The sequence below is a fragment of the Anomalospiza imberbis genome, chromosome 2 (assembly GCF_031753505.1).
Source record: "Anomalospiza imberbis isolate Cuckoo-Finch-1a 21T00152 chromosome 2, ASM3175350v1, whole genome shotgun sequence".
NCBI classification, from domain to species: Eukaryota; Metazoa; Chordata; class Aves; order Passeriformes; family Viduidae; genus Anomalospiza; species Anomalospiza imberbis.
The window spans coordinates 47,316,508-47,337,014 of NC_089682.1; the positions used below are offsets into that span (position 1 = coordinate 47,316,508).

Genomic DNA, 20,507 nt, shown 5'->3' on the forward strand with positions numbered 1-20,507 from the left:
GGCAAGTGCAAAGGTGGAGTTCCTTCCTCTCGTTTACATTTCTAAGTGTCAGAAGGTGCTGGGGAACAAAAAAATGATCTCACTGTACAAAGGAAAGAAAAAAGGAAAAAAAATCAGTCATTTTTGACAGATAAGTTTTTGTATTCCTGCCAATTCAGTCTTCTTCTCTCTGCCAAGTCTGACAATTAGCAGTAACTGACAGAACATTCTATTACAACACATGCGTGCTCTAATTTGGGATAAAGATATCAGCATTGCATTGTTTATACCATACTTGAGTTTCAACAAACTTCTTAGCAAAAAAAGAGGCTGGCAAGTAAAATTTAACATTCCTGACTACATTTTATATAAAAACAAATGAGTGAATATATTTAACTAGAAACAGCTGGTGAAACATCAGCAAAGGTAGCACAGATAAAACCAGAAAGGTATTCCAATATGATATGGGATCTTATGCACTAAATACATTGATTAACATGGAGACATTGTCTTGCTCTGGTATACTAGCAATGACCACCTAGTCTATTATAGATACCTTATAGATAGTATTGGTTTTGGAGGAATAAACAAATAGGTAAGACCCTAAGCCTAAAGAAAATTCAAGGTAACTCTAAGCTCAAAGAAGAAGCAAAAATATGTAGAAGGCAACACTTTTTAAATTAAGTAATGTTTCACATGTTGTACAGTCCCATTAACTTTAGAAAAAATAATATTTACTCTGTACCACAGATGTGGAGCTGAAAAAACTTCCTTATTTGTCTTTTTATTTTCTGTCAAATGTTTGGAAGTAATAATTCACATTTCAAGGTATTTTAGGTATTAAAAGAAAAAGCAAAACAAAGCAAAAACTCCACCAACTCCACACCAATGGTTTATAAAATTAACATACTCACAAATTTCTGTTGTTCTGTCCAAAAAAATCTGCTCTGCCTCTATTCTGTAACAAACTTTATAGGATTAATATTGATACTTTATATATAAAATGCTAAATAGATACCTATGCTGTTATCTAACTTTAAATGAATACTTGGCTCTAAGAGCCCAAAAAAACTTTTAGCAAAACAATTGCACCTCAGAAATACTAAATCCATTTGTTCAGCTGAAAGCAGTTTGTTTACCATTGCCAGAAATACACTTAGTCCTTTTCTGTATATGAAGGGAAAGTCTTGCACTTCAAAACCATTTCATATCCCTATATCTGACCTGTGCTCTTTGTTTCTCACGTATTTTGACTTCTTTTTCAATTAATTTTTGCCTCTGGCTTGTTTCTTCCTCCAATCTTTTCTCCAGTTGCTCCCTGCGGCGTTTTTCTTCTTCCAGAGCTCGTTTCTTAGCTTCCATCTCCCGTTCCTAAATACCACAGCACACAGAGAACTTCAATTACATGCAAAACTAAAGTTGGCATTGTCATTTCTAAGCTAGGGCTAAATACCTTTTTGTCCCTTAAGTAAGCAGAAATATATATTCAGCACACTGGACTGAAATTTGGAGTAAGAATTGCAAATAGAAATGAAGGTTCTTCTTAAGCAGCTCCCCAGCAGGTGTCAAACCAATGCTGAACAAGTTTCTGGGGATTTTGCCATCAGCTTGTCCTTTGAGATAGCAGATACTGCATATGGGCTCAAGGTTGTAGTGTGAAGTGAAGCCAAGGGGGAAAATGTATCTTTAAAGTGTCTATTAGGTATAAACTGGGTAGGTTTCTATGTTGCATTAGGAGAATATTATCCAAACGTACATGCCCACTCTTAGTTACTCAAAATTACATTTACCCTGGTCTCAAGCAGCCGAGTCTTTTCAGCATGTGCTTGTTTGAGAAGTCTCTCCATCTCCTCTATTCTTGCAATGTTTGAAGTGCTAGCACTGCAAAAAAAAAAAAAAACCTATTATTTCTTATTAAAAAAAAATAGTTGGTATTTAAAGAAATATTTTGCAGTCCAACATAATTTAAGAATTTGACAGTGTTCAAATCCAATTCAGTGCAGTAGCCACTAACAAAAAAACAGGCATGTTTTGTGAGTTGATGAATGACTACAGCAGTTCTGTTTCTTCTGTATTTTGAGCACCCAGACACTTTGTGCATTTCTATTAAAAAAGTGTTTCTCTCACGTTAAACATGGTAAAATATAACTTATACATTTTAAATTGGTCAGAAAAAAGCATCATAAATTGTTTTCCTTTAAAGTCTGATATGGCTTGAAAATATGCTCAAACACCATCTAAAACAGCCTGAATTAATTTTACTCAAGGGAAATTTTGTCATGGAAAATTAACTGCTCATCTTCCAGATTGTATAAAAAAAAATCAGCTCACACTCTTTTCTTCTTTCACCAAAGTTTGCCTTGTGAGAAACAGAAAGATCTGTTGTAAAGGGTCTTTTTCTGGTTTTTGTATTGCTTTGGGCTATTTGTTCCTTTGTGTTGCTTTCTTCTGTTTTCCTTCTGGCACTGGCTGCAAGAGTCAGAGGGAAGCAGAAGAGCAGTGAAATTCAACAGCTGTTGTGGCTTCCCAGCCCTGGCCTGGAGACTGGACTTACAGGTTGACTGGACTTAAGATGGTCAGAGCAAGAAATTAGAGAGAGAAGGGTTTCATATCACTGGCACATTAGCTCAATGCACAGAGTTAGCTCCCCACCTGTCTCCAGCTATCAGAAACTTGCTGACTATCCATTTAAAACAGAAAGCCTCAAAACCCAAGTCCTAATGTTTGTCTTTTAAGAAAACCAAAACCAACACCAATCAATGCAAAAAAGCCCAAACTAACCAGCCAGCAGAATAACTGCCACTGGTATTTTCTGAAACTCTTAACACTGTGTGATAAGATATGTGCAGTTATCACTGCACATTATCACTGTGCAGTGATAATGACTAAAAGGGGAAATCAGGGGGCTTCCCTGCCACAGCAAACAGATGCTATGTAAAACACTGCATGCTAGCCAAAAAAGCTTTCCTTGTGTTCACAAGGTATCCGTAGTGCTGTGACAAAGCTGTATTTAATCTTTGTACAGCTCCTATTTATGCTTGTGAAACTGCTGGGGCAGGAGTCTGAGCAGGAATGAAAGCATTTCCATAATGTCAGAAATAAAAAACAGACTGTCAGGAGAAAATTGCACACAATTTTGAAACTCATGTGGACCTTTAATACAGATCATTGAAATTCCTTTCATCTGAGAAATGGTGTCTGAGCTAATAGCCTCATCTCTGCTTTAGATGAGTAAAGCAAGCCTTTCAGTGTCATCTCTTCATTTTTTACTGACTCAGAAAAGGGAGAGGAAATGCCAAAAAGACTTTTGGAGGAAGCCTGAGTGTTTCAGCTTAAGCATCTAGTTGGTTAACATGCTGGACTTGTAGAACAAGTGTATGTTATCAATGGCATATGTCCCTGAGAAATTTCCTATCAGAAGAAATTCCTTCCCTGCAGTGATCAGGTGAGGAAGCACTAATTGCTCTGTAAACTTTAGCATTATCACTTAACTTTTCCATATTTTTATTTTCCATCTTTCAATAAACTGGTGAGATGTAATGTTAAACCCAATTATAAAGAGCAAGACAGATTTGATGCCTGTCTAATGATCTTACATTTCCTTAACCAATCAGCAGCATTCACACTATCACAGTGTCAACATGTACATACTCTCTTTTTTCATTATGACCCTATGACCATTGCAGGATCAGAAGGAAAGAAGATTTACCTGGAAATGTTATCTGGTGAGCATGCTGATATGCTCGTCTCCATACTGTCAGAGCTGTCTAAGCTTAACGTGTCAAAGGCATGGTCCTTGTAACTATGATCTGGGTAATGGAAACTGTTCAAATACACATTGGATTCCGATGCTGTTCTGCTGTAGAATTCCGGAGACTTCTGCCTTTGGTTTTCACAGATGCGCTGATGGTTATACCCTATAAAGTACAGAGGAAACACTGATTTCACACAAAAATTATGTGATGGGACCATAACTTGCTAGCAATACAAGCATTTTGAACATCACCTCAGAATTTACTGCACTGTGACCGAGGTACTACAATATTATGGTTAATTTTATACATTAATCACCCTGAAATAAAAGCTTTAAATGCCTGTTTTATCTACGATGGATTCAAATATATGCACATTAGTACAGCTGGCTTTTCAATATATGCTATTGTATGTGTATTTACAAAACTCTAATTTGAAAAAATGAAATTTACATTTTAAAATGAAAATTAGGCCTAATCTGGAAAGTAATGTAGTTAAATTCAGGAATTTTGAAGAAATAACACTGACTGAATTAGAAAAAAGTCCTGATATTCAATATTCTTGTCTCGGTGACTTTATTGAATATGGATTTGGTTTTTTTTTTGGTCTGTTTGGGAAACTTTGCCTTTTGATAACTGCAATTGGACTCTTAGTTTCAGCTGAAATAATACAGGCTGCTTGTTATAGAATCAAAGTTACTAGTGTAGAGGTACTTTACTGGAGTTTTGAAATTGCAATTCACCCTATGGGATTGAAGCAAATCCTTATAGCTCAATGATTCTGAAGAAAAACAAGGTTCATTCAAAGGTTATTTTTCCACAAAAACATTTTTTTTTCTGAAAAGTAATCCTTCTTGAACACTTCTTGAAATTTGGCCATGTATCCTTTGAAAATGTCTCTTAACAATTATTTTTATCTCATGTCTCCATTGCTCTTTGAAAGTAATACAGACTTTGAGAGAGGTTGTTGAGCTTGCCTGATGAGGAAGAGTTGTCATTTTAACTGCTGAAGTATTTTATAGTGCGCTTTTAAGGTTGTTCCATTTGTGATCTATGTGATCACCAAAGTAACTGCACTGCTCCTTTCCTGCGTTTTTTCTTTCAATGAATGCAAAAATGAGACTTTCTCATAGTTCTGCTTGTTAGGTTTGCAATATTGTCTGCACATTTCTAACCCAAATATTGAGCTGCTGGCAGAGCTGGAGATTAGGAAGGATTGACAGATTACATGAAAACCTCACATTCTTACAGGCAGGCAGCCACTGACATTCCACATATTTAAGATTAACAGACATGGGAAAAATGCAGACAAATGTACAAATGCAGCAAGTCCAGATAAAAATTTTTGCTAGACACCATTAAGACACTGATGTTAAGAAAGCATGCTTAAAGCACAGTGTTTTTCTGCCTTATTCTCATTCCCTATCTGTGCATACAAGGTTACTCTCTGGTACCTTTTGCCATGCCAGAGCTGGGAGAGTCCCAGTTCAGAGAGCCAACAACTGCAGTTATCTGAAAAGTGTGTCTTCAGCTGAATAATTAAAGCATCATCAAAGAAACTGTGCCCTACAAGCATTTCCAAAGTAGTTTTCTCCTCACTTCCCTGTACCATACAAAGTTTTCTTGGAGACAGTGAAAGCTGGTTTCTAAGGAACTAATAGGAGTCACTTGCTATTTAAAAGAACACTAAATTTCAATCAAAAATTCAGCTGCATTGATTAGTAAAAGAGGCAAGAGGGACACAAATACACCTCAGCAGTCATAAATAATAGCATCACACAACACAGGTGTTACTGATTCACATGTGTAGTTTGCTTTTTCCCCCTTAGTTTGGCAAATGCTTCTGTTATTGCAGATAAGCAATTACCTTTCATACTTGAACCCTTGGAATGACTAATTGCTCCTGTGAAATGGTTATCAATGATTCATTAGGGAAAGAGAGAAAAAAATGAATTACTGAAAAAACTTTATTCAAATGTATGTTTTTTTGTTGAGCCCTCCACAAATCCTTGCCTTTTAATTTTAATTCCATATTTTATATTTCACTGAAAAATAAACCCATCTAAAAGACATAGAGCAGCATAGCAGTGCTACACTCCACCCCTTAAGATAAAGAACCCAATTTTGAAGAAAACATTTATCAGTCAAATGTATGCAATCATGCAAACATAACTAAACACTGGAAGAAATCAACAATTGTTAGGTTGCATTCACAGAAACAAAGCATAATTCAGTGTTCTCCTTTTATCTTCATACTGTAAGCAGTAGGCAGCTCAAAGCTGAGGATCAGCTGCGTACCAACACCTTGAGGCTTCACAACCAACCTGCCTCCATTACAGCCACACCTACACATTGAGCAGGCACAACCTGTTGTTTAAGGAATTTTTAGCTGCTCAGGTGCCTATTCACACAACATGCACTTAAAAATATTAGACTCCTTGTAAGATCCAGCACTTAACTGAAATTTCCCCCAAGCCAAGATTGTATCAGTTAAGTCTAACCTGATACAAGAGCTAAAATATTTGTTGTTGCATTGGTTTTACTACAGAGCTCCACTGCTCTGCAGCAAACATATAAACTTAACAATGTTAACAGCCATACTGTTGAGAAAAATATTGCAAAAACCCATAAAGCCATGTCATTAAAGAAAAATATTCCAAAGGAGTTACTGCAGAATCACAAAATCCAGGTATACCACCACAAAATTATAATGAGGGTAGAACTAAAGGTGAAAGCTGTTAATAAAAGTGGCACTGTCAAGTATGTAGAAAACCCACTAGTATTTTATGAAAATGATCCCATTACATTTTTCCTTTATTCGTATTCTTTCTTCTTTCACTTTTTTTTCCTTTGTAAAGACTGATATTATCATGTCAAGATACATTTGTTGTGTGGAAACATGCCAAAGTAGGAAGCCCAAGTCTGTCTACCTTATCATTGTCACTCACAGAGCTGCAAAGATTTCTAAATTTTCTGCTCTACTTGTGTGGCTATAAGCAAAGAGGCAAAAATTAGGCCTGTGCAAAGCCATAGCTCTGCAGATATTAGCATGAGTCAGAAGTTTTGTTGTGACATGTTATTTGACAGCAGGAAAAAAAGAATTTTTGAAATGCTGTCATTATTGAACAATTATTTAAAAGTTTTTCAAGAGTCTACGAACTACTTGACATTGCTGATGCAACTGGTACTTCTGCAAAAACATCTCATGAGAAATACAGCCAGGAAAGGGGATATTTTCATACCTTTTCTGGTTTTTCCTGAGTTTGACAAGAAAAAGAGTGAAAAACAAACAAAAAAGGCTGACTTCTTTGAAAAGTTTCTATACTGTTTGTACAAATATCCCTTGCTTGCAGTATATTGTGTTTTTTTTATACAGAGCTTAGAAAGGACACAAATAATCATCTTGTTGGTACCTAAGTTCTCTGTCCCAACAGCTTTGTTCCCAGTGCTGTGTCTGGTCTCACACCTTAACTCCCAGATAACCATTCCTTCTTCCTTTCTGGAGTACATCCTACAGTCAGTGGGATTGCATTGGCTAACCCTCCCTCCTTGTGCTAGCTTCTGGCACCCAGCACTCCCTGGGAGCTCCAGGCATCCACCTGCACAGGGTGAGGTCTCGAGATGCTACCAAACAGCGGCTTCTTCACTCTGTTTTTGCATATGGTTTGGTTACAAAGGCAAGTCCACAGGAGGTCAATTTATAAATACAGTCTGTCAAAAATACCTCATGAATGGCTGCTAAGAAATACCTTTTTCCACTAATGATTTATAACAAATAGGTGTCCTCTAAAACATTTAAGTTGCCCTTAACTCAGGCTATGACTACTGATTGTGATTAGTTCTTTCAGTAACAATTCTTGAACTCCTATGACTGACTGAACACCGTTTGGTAATCCTAGAATAAGGACTATTTAATACTTAAAAATCCATGAAAATATTTATTACTGCATCCAGCCTAAAATTTATTCATAGATATTGCTTGTTCCTGCATAAAGAAAATGAGAATGACCTCCATGTTAAAACCCAAGAGGCTGTTCTTAATTTCCTGATTTCACTTTTAACTTTCCTTTTTTTTCAGCTCAGACTTTTATAGTTATCTTCTTGGAATGAAATAAGAAAAACTAGGAAAAGCATACTAGAGAAAACTCATTTCAGACCGTGACTAGTTTAGTGATAACACTCAGATAAAACCACCTGAGCTGCTACTGCCTCCAGCCAGCCTTGAATCTACTTCTTTTCAGATCTACACGCACACGCCAGAACATCTGCTGTAGAACTTTGCTCAATGCTGTCGAGCTCTAAGAAGCACAGGAAGCTACTAACACCACATCTGGAGCACATCATCCTCTTTGGATAGCAGTGTGCAGGTCACTGCTTGATAGCCAGGGCTCCAGACTGACTGGACGAAGTGGCATTTATCATGTGAGACCCTGTCTCCCCACTGAACCCAGTTCCAGTGCACTGGATGCAGCTCTGTGCCCAAGGTATCAGGAAGCCAAGACGCCCACGTTGTTTGCAATAGATCACCTTGGAAAACTGACGGAGTGAAAAATCTGTCAAGTGGGGAAAGAAACGCAAGGAAAGCAAGTGCTGACTCACTACACATGACAGGTAGAGAACACTTTTTATCTATTCATCATCTTTTTTTAGGTGAACAATTAACTTTTGGAGCAGGAAGATTAGAGAGCTCGTATTTATCAGTATTATCAGTCTCTATACATTTACAAAGTTCCACTGATTTGTCAGTAAATCTTCAGAAAAATATTCTCTTGTTCTGAAAAGGCAAACCTGATCTACCTGATCTAAGACCACTGACATAGCATCTGACTTGGTTTTCAAAGATGTATTTAAAGATGCCTGATGAAATTAATCGTAGTTACTCAGACTCTAGTCCTGTTGACTTTAGTGCAAGACAAGTAAGACTTAATAATTTTAATGGACAATGATATTCCATTTCAATAGTCCTGTGTGGTGCATTGAAGAAGTATGTCATGTTCAGAACATTACCCAAATCTCATTGTTCCACAGAAATGCACTTTCTTTACATTTGAGTTTGAAGAAAGTTTGTTTTCCTTCCATGTGCTGAGCATGGCTGTGAAGTGTGAGGGGAAACCAGAAATCCCACCAAGTTAAACCCAGTCCCTTCCCTGCTCAAACCACAAAGAAACTTCTATTAAGGCTTTACCTGTAAGGCTGAATGAAAGGTGCTTGAAGACTGTTTCTCTGGCCCTTCAGTATAGCTGGATAGAAATATTCTGAGATCTGACCTCATCCACCTGACTTGGATATTCCTGTCCTTGCTGAGTTCTGCACTGCAGTGCAGAAAGAGCCCTGCAAACACTTTTGTGGTGTGTTACCCAGACAAAGGAGCTTCCCCCAACCTAGAAACGTGGCACTGCAGTGCAAAAGCAGTTGCACTCTTCAAGTTCCTCCAATAGCAATAAATTCAAGGAGCTTGAGGTTGAACCAAAAGGGGATGAACACTTTAGTAACTACTAAGAGGGGCCACAAGTGATCCTTGTGTTACTATATCCTTCCTTTTAATGATCCTTTGAAAATCCTGTGACAGTTCAAATAAAGCACTTGTCAGCAGCACTGTTTCCCTTTGGCAAAGCTGATGTTTCAGAAAAGGACATCTAGAACTGTCCTCTTTCCCAGTACAAATTAATCCCTTAAGGCTCTCTTCATAATTTTCTATTTCCATTCAAGCTGCTGGATATTTAAAAAAGTATCAGCCAACTAGTATGACAAGTAGTATAGCACCTGATTTCTCAACAGCATATAAAAAGTGCTGTGCCACCTGCTCCAATGAATACATCCCTCTCCTTCTCCCCTGCCTCTCTTTATCGTCAGGCCATAATTAGACTTTGATTCATGAGGTTTCTCTTTCTCAGTCTCAAGACAAGAAATCTGACCCTACTCTTAGATTGTCTTACTTGCACAGCGACAAAAAATTAAACATTAGAAGTGATTTATTTTTAAACCCTTGCCAGTGTTAGGTTTGGTAACACTTTAAAATTGTGTTTTAGGTCACACAGTAACACTCTTTGCAACCATTTTACAGGAATATTTCCAATTTTAAATACTTGATCTCGTGTCAGAGTTCAGCCAAAACATCCCTCTTGATTTTTAGACTGAAATAACATCACAATGATGACTCTAAACATAATTGCCAGCTATTCCACCTTTGCACACACATTGAAGACACTTTCCAAGCTGAGCATGAAGCTTATTTTGTATTGTACCTGAAATATGTAAAGTTAGCCACAACACTGCAGGTTTGTGTAAGGCCTGCTGCATAGCTAAAGCTCAAAACCAACAGATCACAACAAGATCAGCTCTGGAAAGGGGCACATCATGATCCTTTTTCAGCTTGCTCGTTCCATCCCTGCGTTGAGTCATCTTGGTGTGTATGACTGACCTCAGTCTCTGCTCTGACCTTTAACAGCTGCAAGCTCTGCCAAGTCCTGTAACAATGGGATGGATCTAACCCAGCTCAGGCTCAGTTAGTGCAGTTCTACACAAGGACCTCTTGCACTCATATTGATAATGGTGATGCAGATGCTGGAAAGAAAACTGACAGATGGCACTGAGGAGTGTCTCCTTTTGAAGATGGGATGAATAATGAATATGAATAATACATCTCATTAAAGCAAAAAAATATATGTATCAACTCAAGTCAACATACAGCAGACACAGAATCCCATAGCCTACAAGATCATGTTTCAGAGGTGTAGCTTTTTTTTGGATCCAGAATTGCTGTGTCCCTATTAACAAACTCAGCCATCTATCAACAACAGAACAGCTCTCTCCCTTCCTGTTTTGTAGCCCAAATATTTAAGACCACTTATAATACCACAGTCACAGCTTCTCAAAGTTATCTCTCTCTGGGGGATTTATCCAGGCAAAAAAATGTGCCTGTGAAAAACCATTTTTAAGATCCCAACATTAAAAAAAGAGAAGGAAAAAAAAAGGAAGAACATGTAATAGATTGCTTCAAAATCACTCACAGAAATTACTTAGTTAACATAATGTATATTTTCAATATACTTTTCTTTTTTACTGGATTATATTTGGTGACCATGTATTTAAAAACTACACATGCACCTACATCATAATATTAACCTCTTATTTTGCCAATATCAAAAATATCAGTTACATTTAAAGCTTGCTTTTGTCACCAAGAAGTAAACTTTTATTTTGCAGACCTGTTGATTACAGCAACACCAGTTTCAGACTTATTTTTGGAAAACTGAACACTGATTTTAAAAAGAAATGAAACAATTGAAAGGTCTTACCTTTGTGCATCCCTTTTGACTCCGACTCTTTGGTCATGGTTGCCAGGCAGTGAGGAAGTACGCTGCCACAGCTGTTGCTCTGTCCTAATGGTAAATGTCCCTGCATGAAATTTTGTAAATATGTGCTTAAAACTGTATTTCAAGACTTTTTTTAATCAGCAGTGGCAAAATAATGTGCTTTGTCATGGATATTAGTGTCATGTCATATCAATCAGCCAACTGTGTACAGTCTCTATTAGGTCAGAGTATTTTCAAAGCAGTACCTACAACTTCCTGCTGTTTGCTGATTTACCACATCACAAATTAAGAGTATTTCCGCTTTACATATAGCTTTATCTTTAACATTTAGAGGCCTTCAGTAAGAAAGAAAACAAGAAGCTGTGTCTCTAGAATCAATTTAAACCAGCCCAAAAATACAATCCTTGAGACAGAAATAATGTATTTATTATTAATAAAATGCTGTTCTACAGCACAGCATTTCCAGAGGTCAGAAGAATGGCCGGAAGTACAGAAGGTTTCACATACATTCCCATTTGTTAATAAACCTCAAGTCATTTCAAAGTCAGCTTCATGTGTGATTTGGGGGGTTAGATAATGCTTACAGTGCTACCCAGCCTTCCCTGTAACCCAGTGCAGGATTTCCTGCAGAGGCTGGAAGGCTGTAAATAGCAGCAGGCACATACTTTCTTTGCAATGCTGCGTCCCATCGTGGCACTGTTGAAATGGGGAGACACGGACGGAGTCGTTTTCTTGCGGGGCAGGGTATCGCTCAGGTATGTGCCCTCCCTGTGCTGCTTCTTGCGCTCCTCCAGGCTTCTGAAATGCTTCACGGGGAATGTGTTACAGTTTTGACAAAATTAATTGATGCACTTGCTCAGTTATACTCTATATGGAAAATACTGATAGTTTGGTAAAAGCAAAATCTAACATAGAGAGCACCTCCTGCTTCACAGTGCTTTCCATCATATTATAATCATACTGATTAAAAAATGCATTAAATTCAAACGCACATTTTATGTACATGTCCCTGTACCTTTTCTTTGTGTTAAATCTTCAAGTCTAATGTACAAGTGGAACCCAATTATAAAGGAAAACTTTTCCTTATAAGTTATTCTAATGAACTGGTGGCTTAATACCAATACATCTTTTGAAAGGCATTGTTCAAATTTTAAATGAGCAGTGCCTTTAAGTGCAACACTCTGCAAGCACAATCAGCTTACAGTGTATCACATTAAAGTCCTCATACATAAATCAACTTTGTGGCCACCATAACAACAGCAAACAAAAGAAAATAATCCTAAGTTATCAGCTTTGAATCTGTTACCTGTTGTTGCCTGCAGTGTTTCTTAGCTGGCAGAGGTGGAGGTGTATCAGATAAAGGAATAGGATCTACATGAGAAGCCATGACCTCAGGCCAATGGACTGGTGGAAGTTGAGCAATAGAGCGAGGAGAAAGAGAGTGAGGAAACACAAATCCAGAACAGAGAGGTGATCTTAGCTTTATAGAAAAAAGAGAAATTACACATAGAGTTTTCTTTTTGAAATTTCTCAAAAGGTATGGCACATAAAAGCTGCAGTTTTAGCACTGTGTTTGTTGGAGTGTTTAGCAGGAAAGGAGGTGTACTTTATTGCAATTCTCAATGCATACTGAGCTACCAGAAGCAGCACTTAAATGCCAAATTCTAAACCAGTTTTTGACTTATTGCAATGCAAAAGTACGTGGCTTTACAATTATAAGGTTATTTCATTCCTTTAAAAGGGGATTTATTCAAAATTTCACAAAGAATGAGGAAGAGAAAGTAATCTAGAAAACAGACTGGACAGACTCTATGGAAAAGCTAAGATGGGGAGAAGCTATTCATATCCCACAACTATTCCAGATATACTACTACCACCTTACGGGGGGGAAGAAAAAGAAGCTACAAAACAAAATGAACACCTGAACACCACTAATCAATTTGTCATAAGCTTGTTCACCGACCGTTTCCCAAAGCTGCATTACATTATAGTGTTGGGCAGGCCAAGTTTGTCACTTAGTGCTGCCTGGGTCACAAGAATTCAAGTTTCTTGGCCTTCAGAGTCCCATCTACCTCATTAAAGACACTTTACAGCTGGAGCAGTCCTTCAGCTTTACTATTAACCTGTTATCTGACTTGGTAACTGGCAGAGGCAGTTTGCTTTAGGGTCAGTTTGTTACATGTTGAATTACCAAAAAAAAAAAAAAAAAAAAAAAGTCAGCCATGAAAGAACAATGCAAACAAAGGGAAATGTCTCTCAAACAAACCTCTTTATTTTGTGGCTGGCTCGTCAGCACAGCCGTGGAAGGCTCAGTGGCAACTGCTTCAACATCTGAGGGGGTCTGAGTGGAAGGGGATATATTCGTGGAATTGCCATACAGCTCACTAATTTCACTTACACTGATATAGCCCTAAAAGGAGGAATTCAGAAGTTAAAAGGAGCAAAGGCCAAAAGACATGCAAGAGAATTAATGTATCCAGTACAATGAAAGTTAGTTTAGGGTGATTCTGCCAAATATTTGTTATCATTGAAATACTTAATCATAAATAAAATAAAAATAGCATCAAGATTTTTGTATGTTAAATATTGGATTCTGAAAATTGTTCTTAATTTAATTCCAAAAACATTTGTGAAATCAAAATGCAAATGTACATTAAGTGTACAAACTATTTTACTAAAATGCAAATACCCTTTAGAAATTATGTAGCTCTTTCTCAGGAAAGCAGATTGGGTGAAATGGAAGAATAAATCTTATTCTGAGTTCTTAATTTTTTTTTGTCTCTAATTAAATAGTCTGATTTATTTCTTGCCTAAATATTAGACTAATTGAGTAAATAAAATGACTAACAGAACTGGGAAGAATTTCTATAAGGACAAGCGATTCTCATAAATTACACTAACACATCTTCCATTTGCATCGTCTGGAAGATGCAAACTTATAACTTTTATATGTTACCAGAAGAACCAGGTAAGATGCTGTTAGTGTTAGCCTGCAGCCATTACAATTTTTTTTTTTTTTTTTTTTTTTTTAATTAAGCAGTCATAGAAAGTGATGGACTGAGGGATGGTAGGAACATCAGTGTGTTGCTGCCTGCTGAGAAGATTTATGCAAGCAGATTTAAGATATGACAGCAAAATGTAGTTATTGCATGTATTTAAGTGTTAATTGCACAAATGTTTTTTTAAAGTAAAATATGGATTCTAATCCATTGTGCATAGGATACCAGGCTGTATGAAGTCAAATGTCCTATTTTCTTATCCATAGAAAACAAGGCTATACAAAGTAAATCACTGTTGAAGCAATGCCATAAAGATGAGCTAGAAATATGATTATTTTTTAAATCAAGATGTAAAGCTGCTTTCACACTGACAGTGTGTGACAAGGGCTGTGTTTCTATTACTGCACCAACATAGTGACATACCAGTGTGTATATTTCAGCAATTCCGTAAGAGAAGCCACAGACTGCTATAGTATTTCTTCTTTTTAGAAATGCCTAAATTTACCAATGATCATAGAAGACAACTTGAAGAGAAATACCAACATTACTATCTATTAGCATAATTTTCAATGTATGACATCAGTTATTTCAAGCATATAAGACAATCCTGTAAAATTATGCATCATACAGTGAACAAAGCGCTCTACAAATGGGAGGCAGATCTTAATTCTTGTATTATTTGATGACCCATTAATTGAGGAAACTGGCTAAGATACTAAATTTATCCCTCAAAGCCTGTGACTATATTACAGTAAAATAGAATCCAGTGTGAGTTAACATAAAACTTGCTTAACCATCTTGTAGTGGCAGTTTATCAGTAACCAAAACTCAGCAATTTTGCAATGCAATATTGTGTTACTATTAAAGATATAAACACTTTCACCTTTATATGAAGAACATTCAGTTCTGACTCACAATGCCAGTGAGGATTTAGAAGGGGGATAAAAAACTAAGTAAGGAACAAATGACAGTGCTGTGCACTAGCTCAGACCTCTGTTACATTTAATTAAATAAATGGTTTCAAGTCAGATTAGTCATCCAAGTAATTTTTTTAATACTGAACTTTTAAACAGCATTGATTTTCTTTGCTTATTTAAGTACTGGGATAAGCATCCTGCTTCTTTACATGAGGCAGTGTTACTCTCTTGCTGTGCAGGCTGTGAGTCAGCTCACGGTGGATGGCAGAGGGTTACAAATGCAGTGAGAAGGGCTGGCAAATGTTAGACCACAGACTCAACTGATGCATGAGCAACACTGTGGTGAAATGAACTGCTGTGCCAGCAGTCTCTGTAAGCCTGCCCTTGGTGCCTCATTTTCAAAAGTGCCAGGACAGTCAGAGAACAACTAAACTGGACCAAGACAAACACGACATCTGGCAAAAGTACTTATTTTGTAGGAGAGAGCCTATGGAAACATTGAGGATGAAACAGACCCTTGCTGTTCCTTCTCTTATTTGCCTTGGAGTAAGTCCTGACTGACTTCACTGTGGTGATCAGACTGACACCACTGAATAATCCATTTCATTAAAAAGAGTGTAGCTTCACTTAATGTAGTTGCATTTTGAAGTATGTGAGTAAACAAGCCATGAAGTATGTGCGAAAAAACCAACCAGATAGCACGCACTCTCTAGTGAGAGAATGGGCAGATCCATCTCAAAAGGAAGAAAATGAAGCTTAGACTTGCCAGATGTCCTGGTGGGAGGTCAGATGTCCAGGTCAGAACACAACATAGGACACTAAAAGTCTAAGCAAGCAAGGAAAGGTGCTCAATCCCACTGGCATGTGAAACTGCACCCTAGTAACTTGGAGATCAGATAAACAAGACCCCAGTTCCCAGGTGCTGAAAGGTTGTGGTTGCTTTAGACTTTGAGAGCCCAACTTCCCAGAGTGACACCTAAATCATTAGATGTGGCAGACCTTGGTCAGGGCTTCAATGCAAGCAGATCCAGCAAATTCAGTTAGAACTCTTAAGCAGAAGTTAAGGAAGCAGCCATAGATGCCTGTCAGTGTATTTTAAATGCTAAATTTTCTGCTTCCTCTAACTGTTCAAAAAAGGGAAATAAATAGCTCAATACATATCTTAGAACTACAATAGCTTGAAGTCTTCAAATCAATGCTTTTGAAATAGAACAAAATGTACATTTGTCATCATTTAGTAAAGAGCCTTAGAATGAGGGAGGAGAGGCAATGATAAAATCTACAGTGCAAAAATAAGACCAAACTGTATTTGTACTTGAACAGTTATTCCCAGATCTCATTCTCCTTCACTTCAATTAGGTTTAATTGGCTATTTTGAGAAAATTAGACATAAACACACACTCCACACACATAAAACCAATAATTTCTTCACAGCAAGAGATGAAAGAGATACCAGTTACATTTGGAAAAATGTCAAGAGAAGCTATTTTTGCTCACTAATGAATTTAGACTTCTATGAATAAGTTTAAAAAATGGTATTAAATTACTTTGTAAAGATTTGATAACTAGGACTTCACTAAATACTACATACTGAAGTGCTTTTGTATGAAGCGTTATTAAAAGTTAGTTATGGTAATGTCAAAAGCAGAGAAACTCTTTACCTCTTTCAGACTATTGGGACTGACAGGAAATCCCTTTCCTCCAGAAAGTGTGGAATATTTCTTTTCCAGATTACAGAGATTTTCTTTTTCCTGTTAAAACCAGACATTTTATATTAAATACCAACAGCCATGTAGTGAAAATAAATGTTAGCCATTTCCTTAACTATGTGAAGAAACACACTAGGATGGAAGTCTGAAACTGCACAGCAGAGCTTCAGCTTCATCCTTTTAGAACAGAACTGAACAAAAAATGGAGGTATAGAACAAAAAGCAAATGGAAGACTTTATTTAACAACCACAGCCAAACCAAGTAAGTGCTGCTTCAGTGTTTTGAAAATGATGATTCTGCTTAGTGAGCTAAACATGGTTTCTCCCATGATTAAGAGCAGAACATAAACCAGACGTGAAGGGTTCATGCCAGCTTCTTATTAACCAGATGTTAGCTGATGTGAAGTAGCTCATCTCATGGCCTTGCAGGGGCTATTACAAGCCAAAAATCTGAGCACTCTGTGCACAGTCCCAGTAGCCACACAGGGAACACAGGCTTCCAGCTTCAGCACGAGAGTAGGTGCCTCTGCTTGAGTCTTTGGGAAAGAGGGCACCTCTAAAACACTTTTGATTATCAAATGCCACTAGTGTTTTCTCTTAAGAATATCTGCTGATTGACTGCAAAAGATTTCTTTTTTTTTAAGGTGAATGTCTGTCACATTATTATCAACTTGCTATCTTCTGCACAACTGATGCTCTTTTTCTGCTCTACATTCTTTTATTTCATGAAATGCTCTTTTATTGTGAAAAATGTTTGAAAGACAAAAAATACTTACCCTTTGCAGCATCATTATTAAGTTGTTTTTCTCTTTTACAAAATGATCTTGTTCTCTTTGTGCTTGTTGGACAATATGATTGGCTTGTTTTTTGAGAGCAGAAATCTTTTCCTAATGTATGAAAATAACAATTTACGTGATTTATTTTCAAATCTCAAGACAACCTGCAGCAAAGATCCTATTCATGAAAGTTCACTTATTCATATGCATGACTAAGGAGCAGGAAAATAAGTTTTTACAAGACAGCTCACAGCTCTGAAGGAGATAATTAAATATGAATTAGACAGCAAAGAGAAAACTTATTCAAGAGACAAAATAATAGTTACATGTATTCTTTGATAATATAGTGACAAGCATCCATATACTGAACAGAACTGGTTTAGAGATCCAACCTCTGATTTCTGAAAAAAGTGGTATTAATTGAGTGATATAGGACTTTTCAAACTAATTTTTAAAATTACTGTCTTTTCTTAATTTGGTATTTTACTATTATTTTAACAAAACCATTTAACAGCAAAATCAAAAAACAAGCCTAAAATAACTGCAGTTTTGTCCATGGTGTACAAATCTCCTTTCTTAAAGAGGAAAAATAAAAAACTTTGGTACTTTTTTGGAGCAAATTAAAGGGTTTGATTTTCACATGAAATATGCAAACAGGGCATGAACCGTTATTAATTTCTTTCTTCTTGGATAAGTGCATTATTTGATCTATGTGGGATGTCACTGGGCCATTGTCTTTACTCTGCTTCAAAAACTCTTTCAAAGAGGAACATTTTGCATTATTTCTTGCAGATGGGCAGGTTGTAGATCCAGTTCCTTGCCTTTATGCTCAACAACAAAGAACAAATTCATCGAGTGTTAGTGCTTTTACCTTTCTACTGACAATGCTGCGCTGATATTCAGCTACTTCATGCAGGAGCTGTTGTGTCAGATTTTCCTTCTCTTCATCCAACCTGCTTTCATGTTCAAGCTGCTGAAATTCTAAATCTTCAAAGTGCTTGCTTTCTATGTCCAGAATATCAGCATCCTTAAGGAAAAAAAGAAAAAGGTAATATAAAAAAACATAATCATGCTCTCGCTGACACCACAGTAGAGGTACTTACAAACAAACACAAAAATCAACCTAACATTACATTTATATATCTCCTACAACACGTCTCACCAGGATCTCAATACTTTTAATGAGCTTCTTTCATAACAATTGAGTAAACAGGGCTAATTATTATTTTGATGTTGCTTTCTCCATCACTCCTACTGTGCCTCTTGCTAAGTAAGAAGCACCTGCACTGTGAAGGAGCTGTTTTGCAGCACTCAGAGCAAGTGCAACCTCCCAAGCTGGCTGGGCTCTGCTGTAGCCTGGCTGGGACACCACCAAAGCCTGAACCTACCTGGTGAGGTTGTCACATGCCTCTGCACATGTCAGAGGACATCTGCTTTCCAACCAAAAAGGACAAAGTATTGCACCAGTACCCTGGAGAACTACACATGGAATTAACTGCTGAAAATTGCTCTCTGTGCAATTAAGGACTCTAGTCATCCACCCTAGCCAGTAGGTACACACAGTACTTCAGAAAAAGCATCAGCCCACTTTTTATGCATTCCCCTGAACTGATATCATGTTTTGTCAGGAAAAGAAAAATTTGAATGCTGCAGAAAGGAACCAAGAAATACGAACACAACCTGCCTTCCGCTTAGGGATGATGAGATAAAACTCATGGTGCTTTTCAGCACAAGAAATGAATGCTAATCTTCCTCCTGCAACATCTGTGCATTCATAACATGAATTCCTGCTTACAAGTTTCAGAGTACTGAAGAAAAGGGTGTATTCAATAATTGCAGCATTAGTAAATGGTAAGGCTCTCTAAAACGAGCACATTGTACATGACTTGCTACACAAGAAAACCTACATCCTAGAAGGAATGCAAACTTGTTCCTTTTCTTATTTCAACCTAAGGCAAAGGTTAGCAGCCAAGATAAGCTACTACTAAGATAGGTCTCTATAAAAGGAATTGAAAAGCAGGTTCCAGTGTACCAGAGAAAGGCACAGGATATAGAAACTGAAGAATCCAAGTTCCTACATGGAATACAAACATCTTCCCCTTACTCTCCAAAGATGTGCTCTTCACTTGTAGGAGACAGTGAAGAAATCAAAAGCAAAGGAGTGGGCTTAACATTTACAGGAAAGCAGTTACCTACAATATAGAACTAGCCAGGCATCTTTAGTATCCCCAAAAAAACCAAAAGGGCTTTGCCTGGGCCATGAAAGTCAGTAAATTCATTGTACACAACAATAATTGCTACTGAGGCAGTAGAACAGTCTTCAGAGAAGGCAACTGATGATGAAAATGCCAATTGGGGGCATTTAAAATACACTTCCTGCCCAACAGGGAAAGTGTATATGCATTCCAGGCACAAGGAAGCAAGAATGTCAGCTGCCCATCCCAACCCAAACTCCAGACCCACTCTGCAGCCAGCTGCTACAGTGAAATTGGCTGCCCATTCCTCTGAGCACAAATTACTGAAGCCCCAGAGAACACAAGGGAATTTGTCTCCTTCATGCCTTCCTTGTTGTCAGTAAAGTAGCACAACAGAACATGTTGCAGACTCAGGTATTTCACAGGATGGTTTGGGTTGGAAGGGACCTTAAAGATATCTCATTCCAAACCCCTGCCATGGGCAGGGAACTTTACACTAGACCAAGTTGCTCAAAGTCCCATCGAACCTGGCTTTTAACACTTTTAGGGATGAGGAATCTACAAGTTTTCTGGGCCACCTCTTCCAGTGCCTTACTGACCTCTGAGTAAAAATTTCTGCCTAACATCTAATATAAGCCTCCCCTCTTGCAGTTTAAAGCCATTGGGTTATCACTACCTGGTCTTTTAAAAGGTGCCTCTCCAATTCCCTAGAAAACCCCTCTAGATACTGGAAGGAGCTCTAAGGGCTTCCTGGAGCCTTCTCTTTTCCAGGCTGAACACAGCTCTCTCAGTCATTCCTCACAAGAGCAGCACTCCAGCCTTCTGGTCATCTTTGTGTCCTCCTCCGGACTCATTGACACAGGT

The 20,507-nt window shown here is 37.5% G+C and overlaps 1 protein-coding gene across 7 annotated transcripts in view; it reads right to left on the reverse strand.

Annotated features, from left to right (window-relative positions):
* PHLDB2 (pleckstrin homology like domain family B member 2) overlaps positions 1–20,507 on the reverse strand; it is a 64,032-nt gene that overhangs the window by 6,622 nt on the left and 36,903 nt on the right. For 3 of the 7 annotated variants that reach the window (XM_068180806.1, XM_068180807.1, XM_068180805.1), the window contains 10 exons: positions 18,320–18,475; positions 17,449–17,559; positions 16,625–16,714; positions 13,314–13,457; positions 12,354–12,527; positions 11,713–11,853; positions 11,030–11,129; positions 3,689–3,896; positions 1,770–1,860; positions 1,204–1,350 (listed from right to left, as the gene is read on the reverse strand). In XM_068180806.1, the coding sequence (XP_068036907.1) occupies positions 1,204–1,350; positions 1,770–1,860; positions 3,689–3,896; positions 11,030–11,129; positions 11,713–11,853; positions 12,354–12,527; positions 13,314–13,457; positions 16,625–16,714; positions 17,449–17,559; positions 18,320–18,475 (1,362 nt within the window). The remainder of the gene's footprint in view (positions 1–1,203; positions 1,351–1,769; positions 1,861–3,688; positions 3,897–11,029; positions 11,130–11,712; positions 11,854–12,353; positions 12,528–13,313; positions 13,458–16,624; positions 16,715–17,448; positions 17,560–18,319; positions 18,476–20,507) is intronic. The other 4 variants (XM_068180809.1, XM_068180808.1, XM_068180810.1 and 1 more) reach the window with 3 other exon arrangements.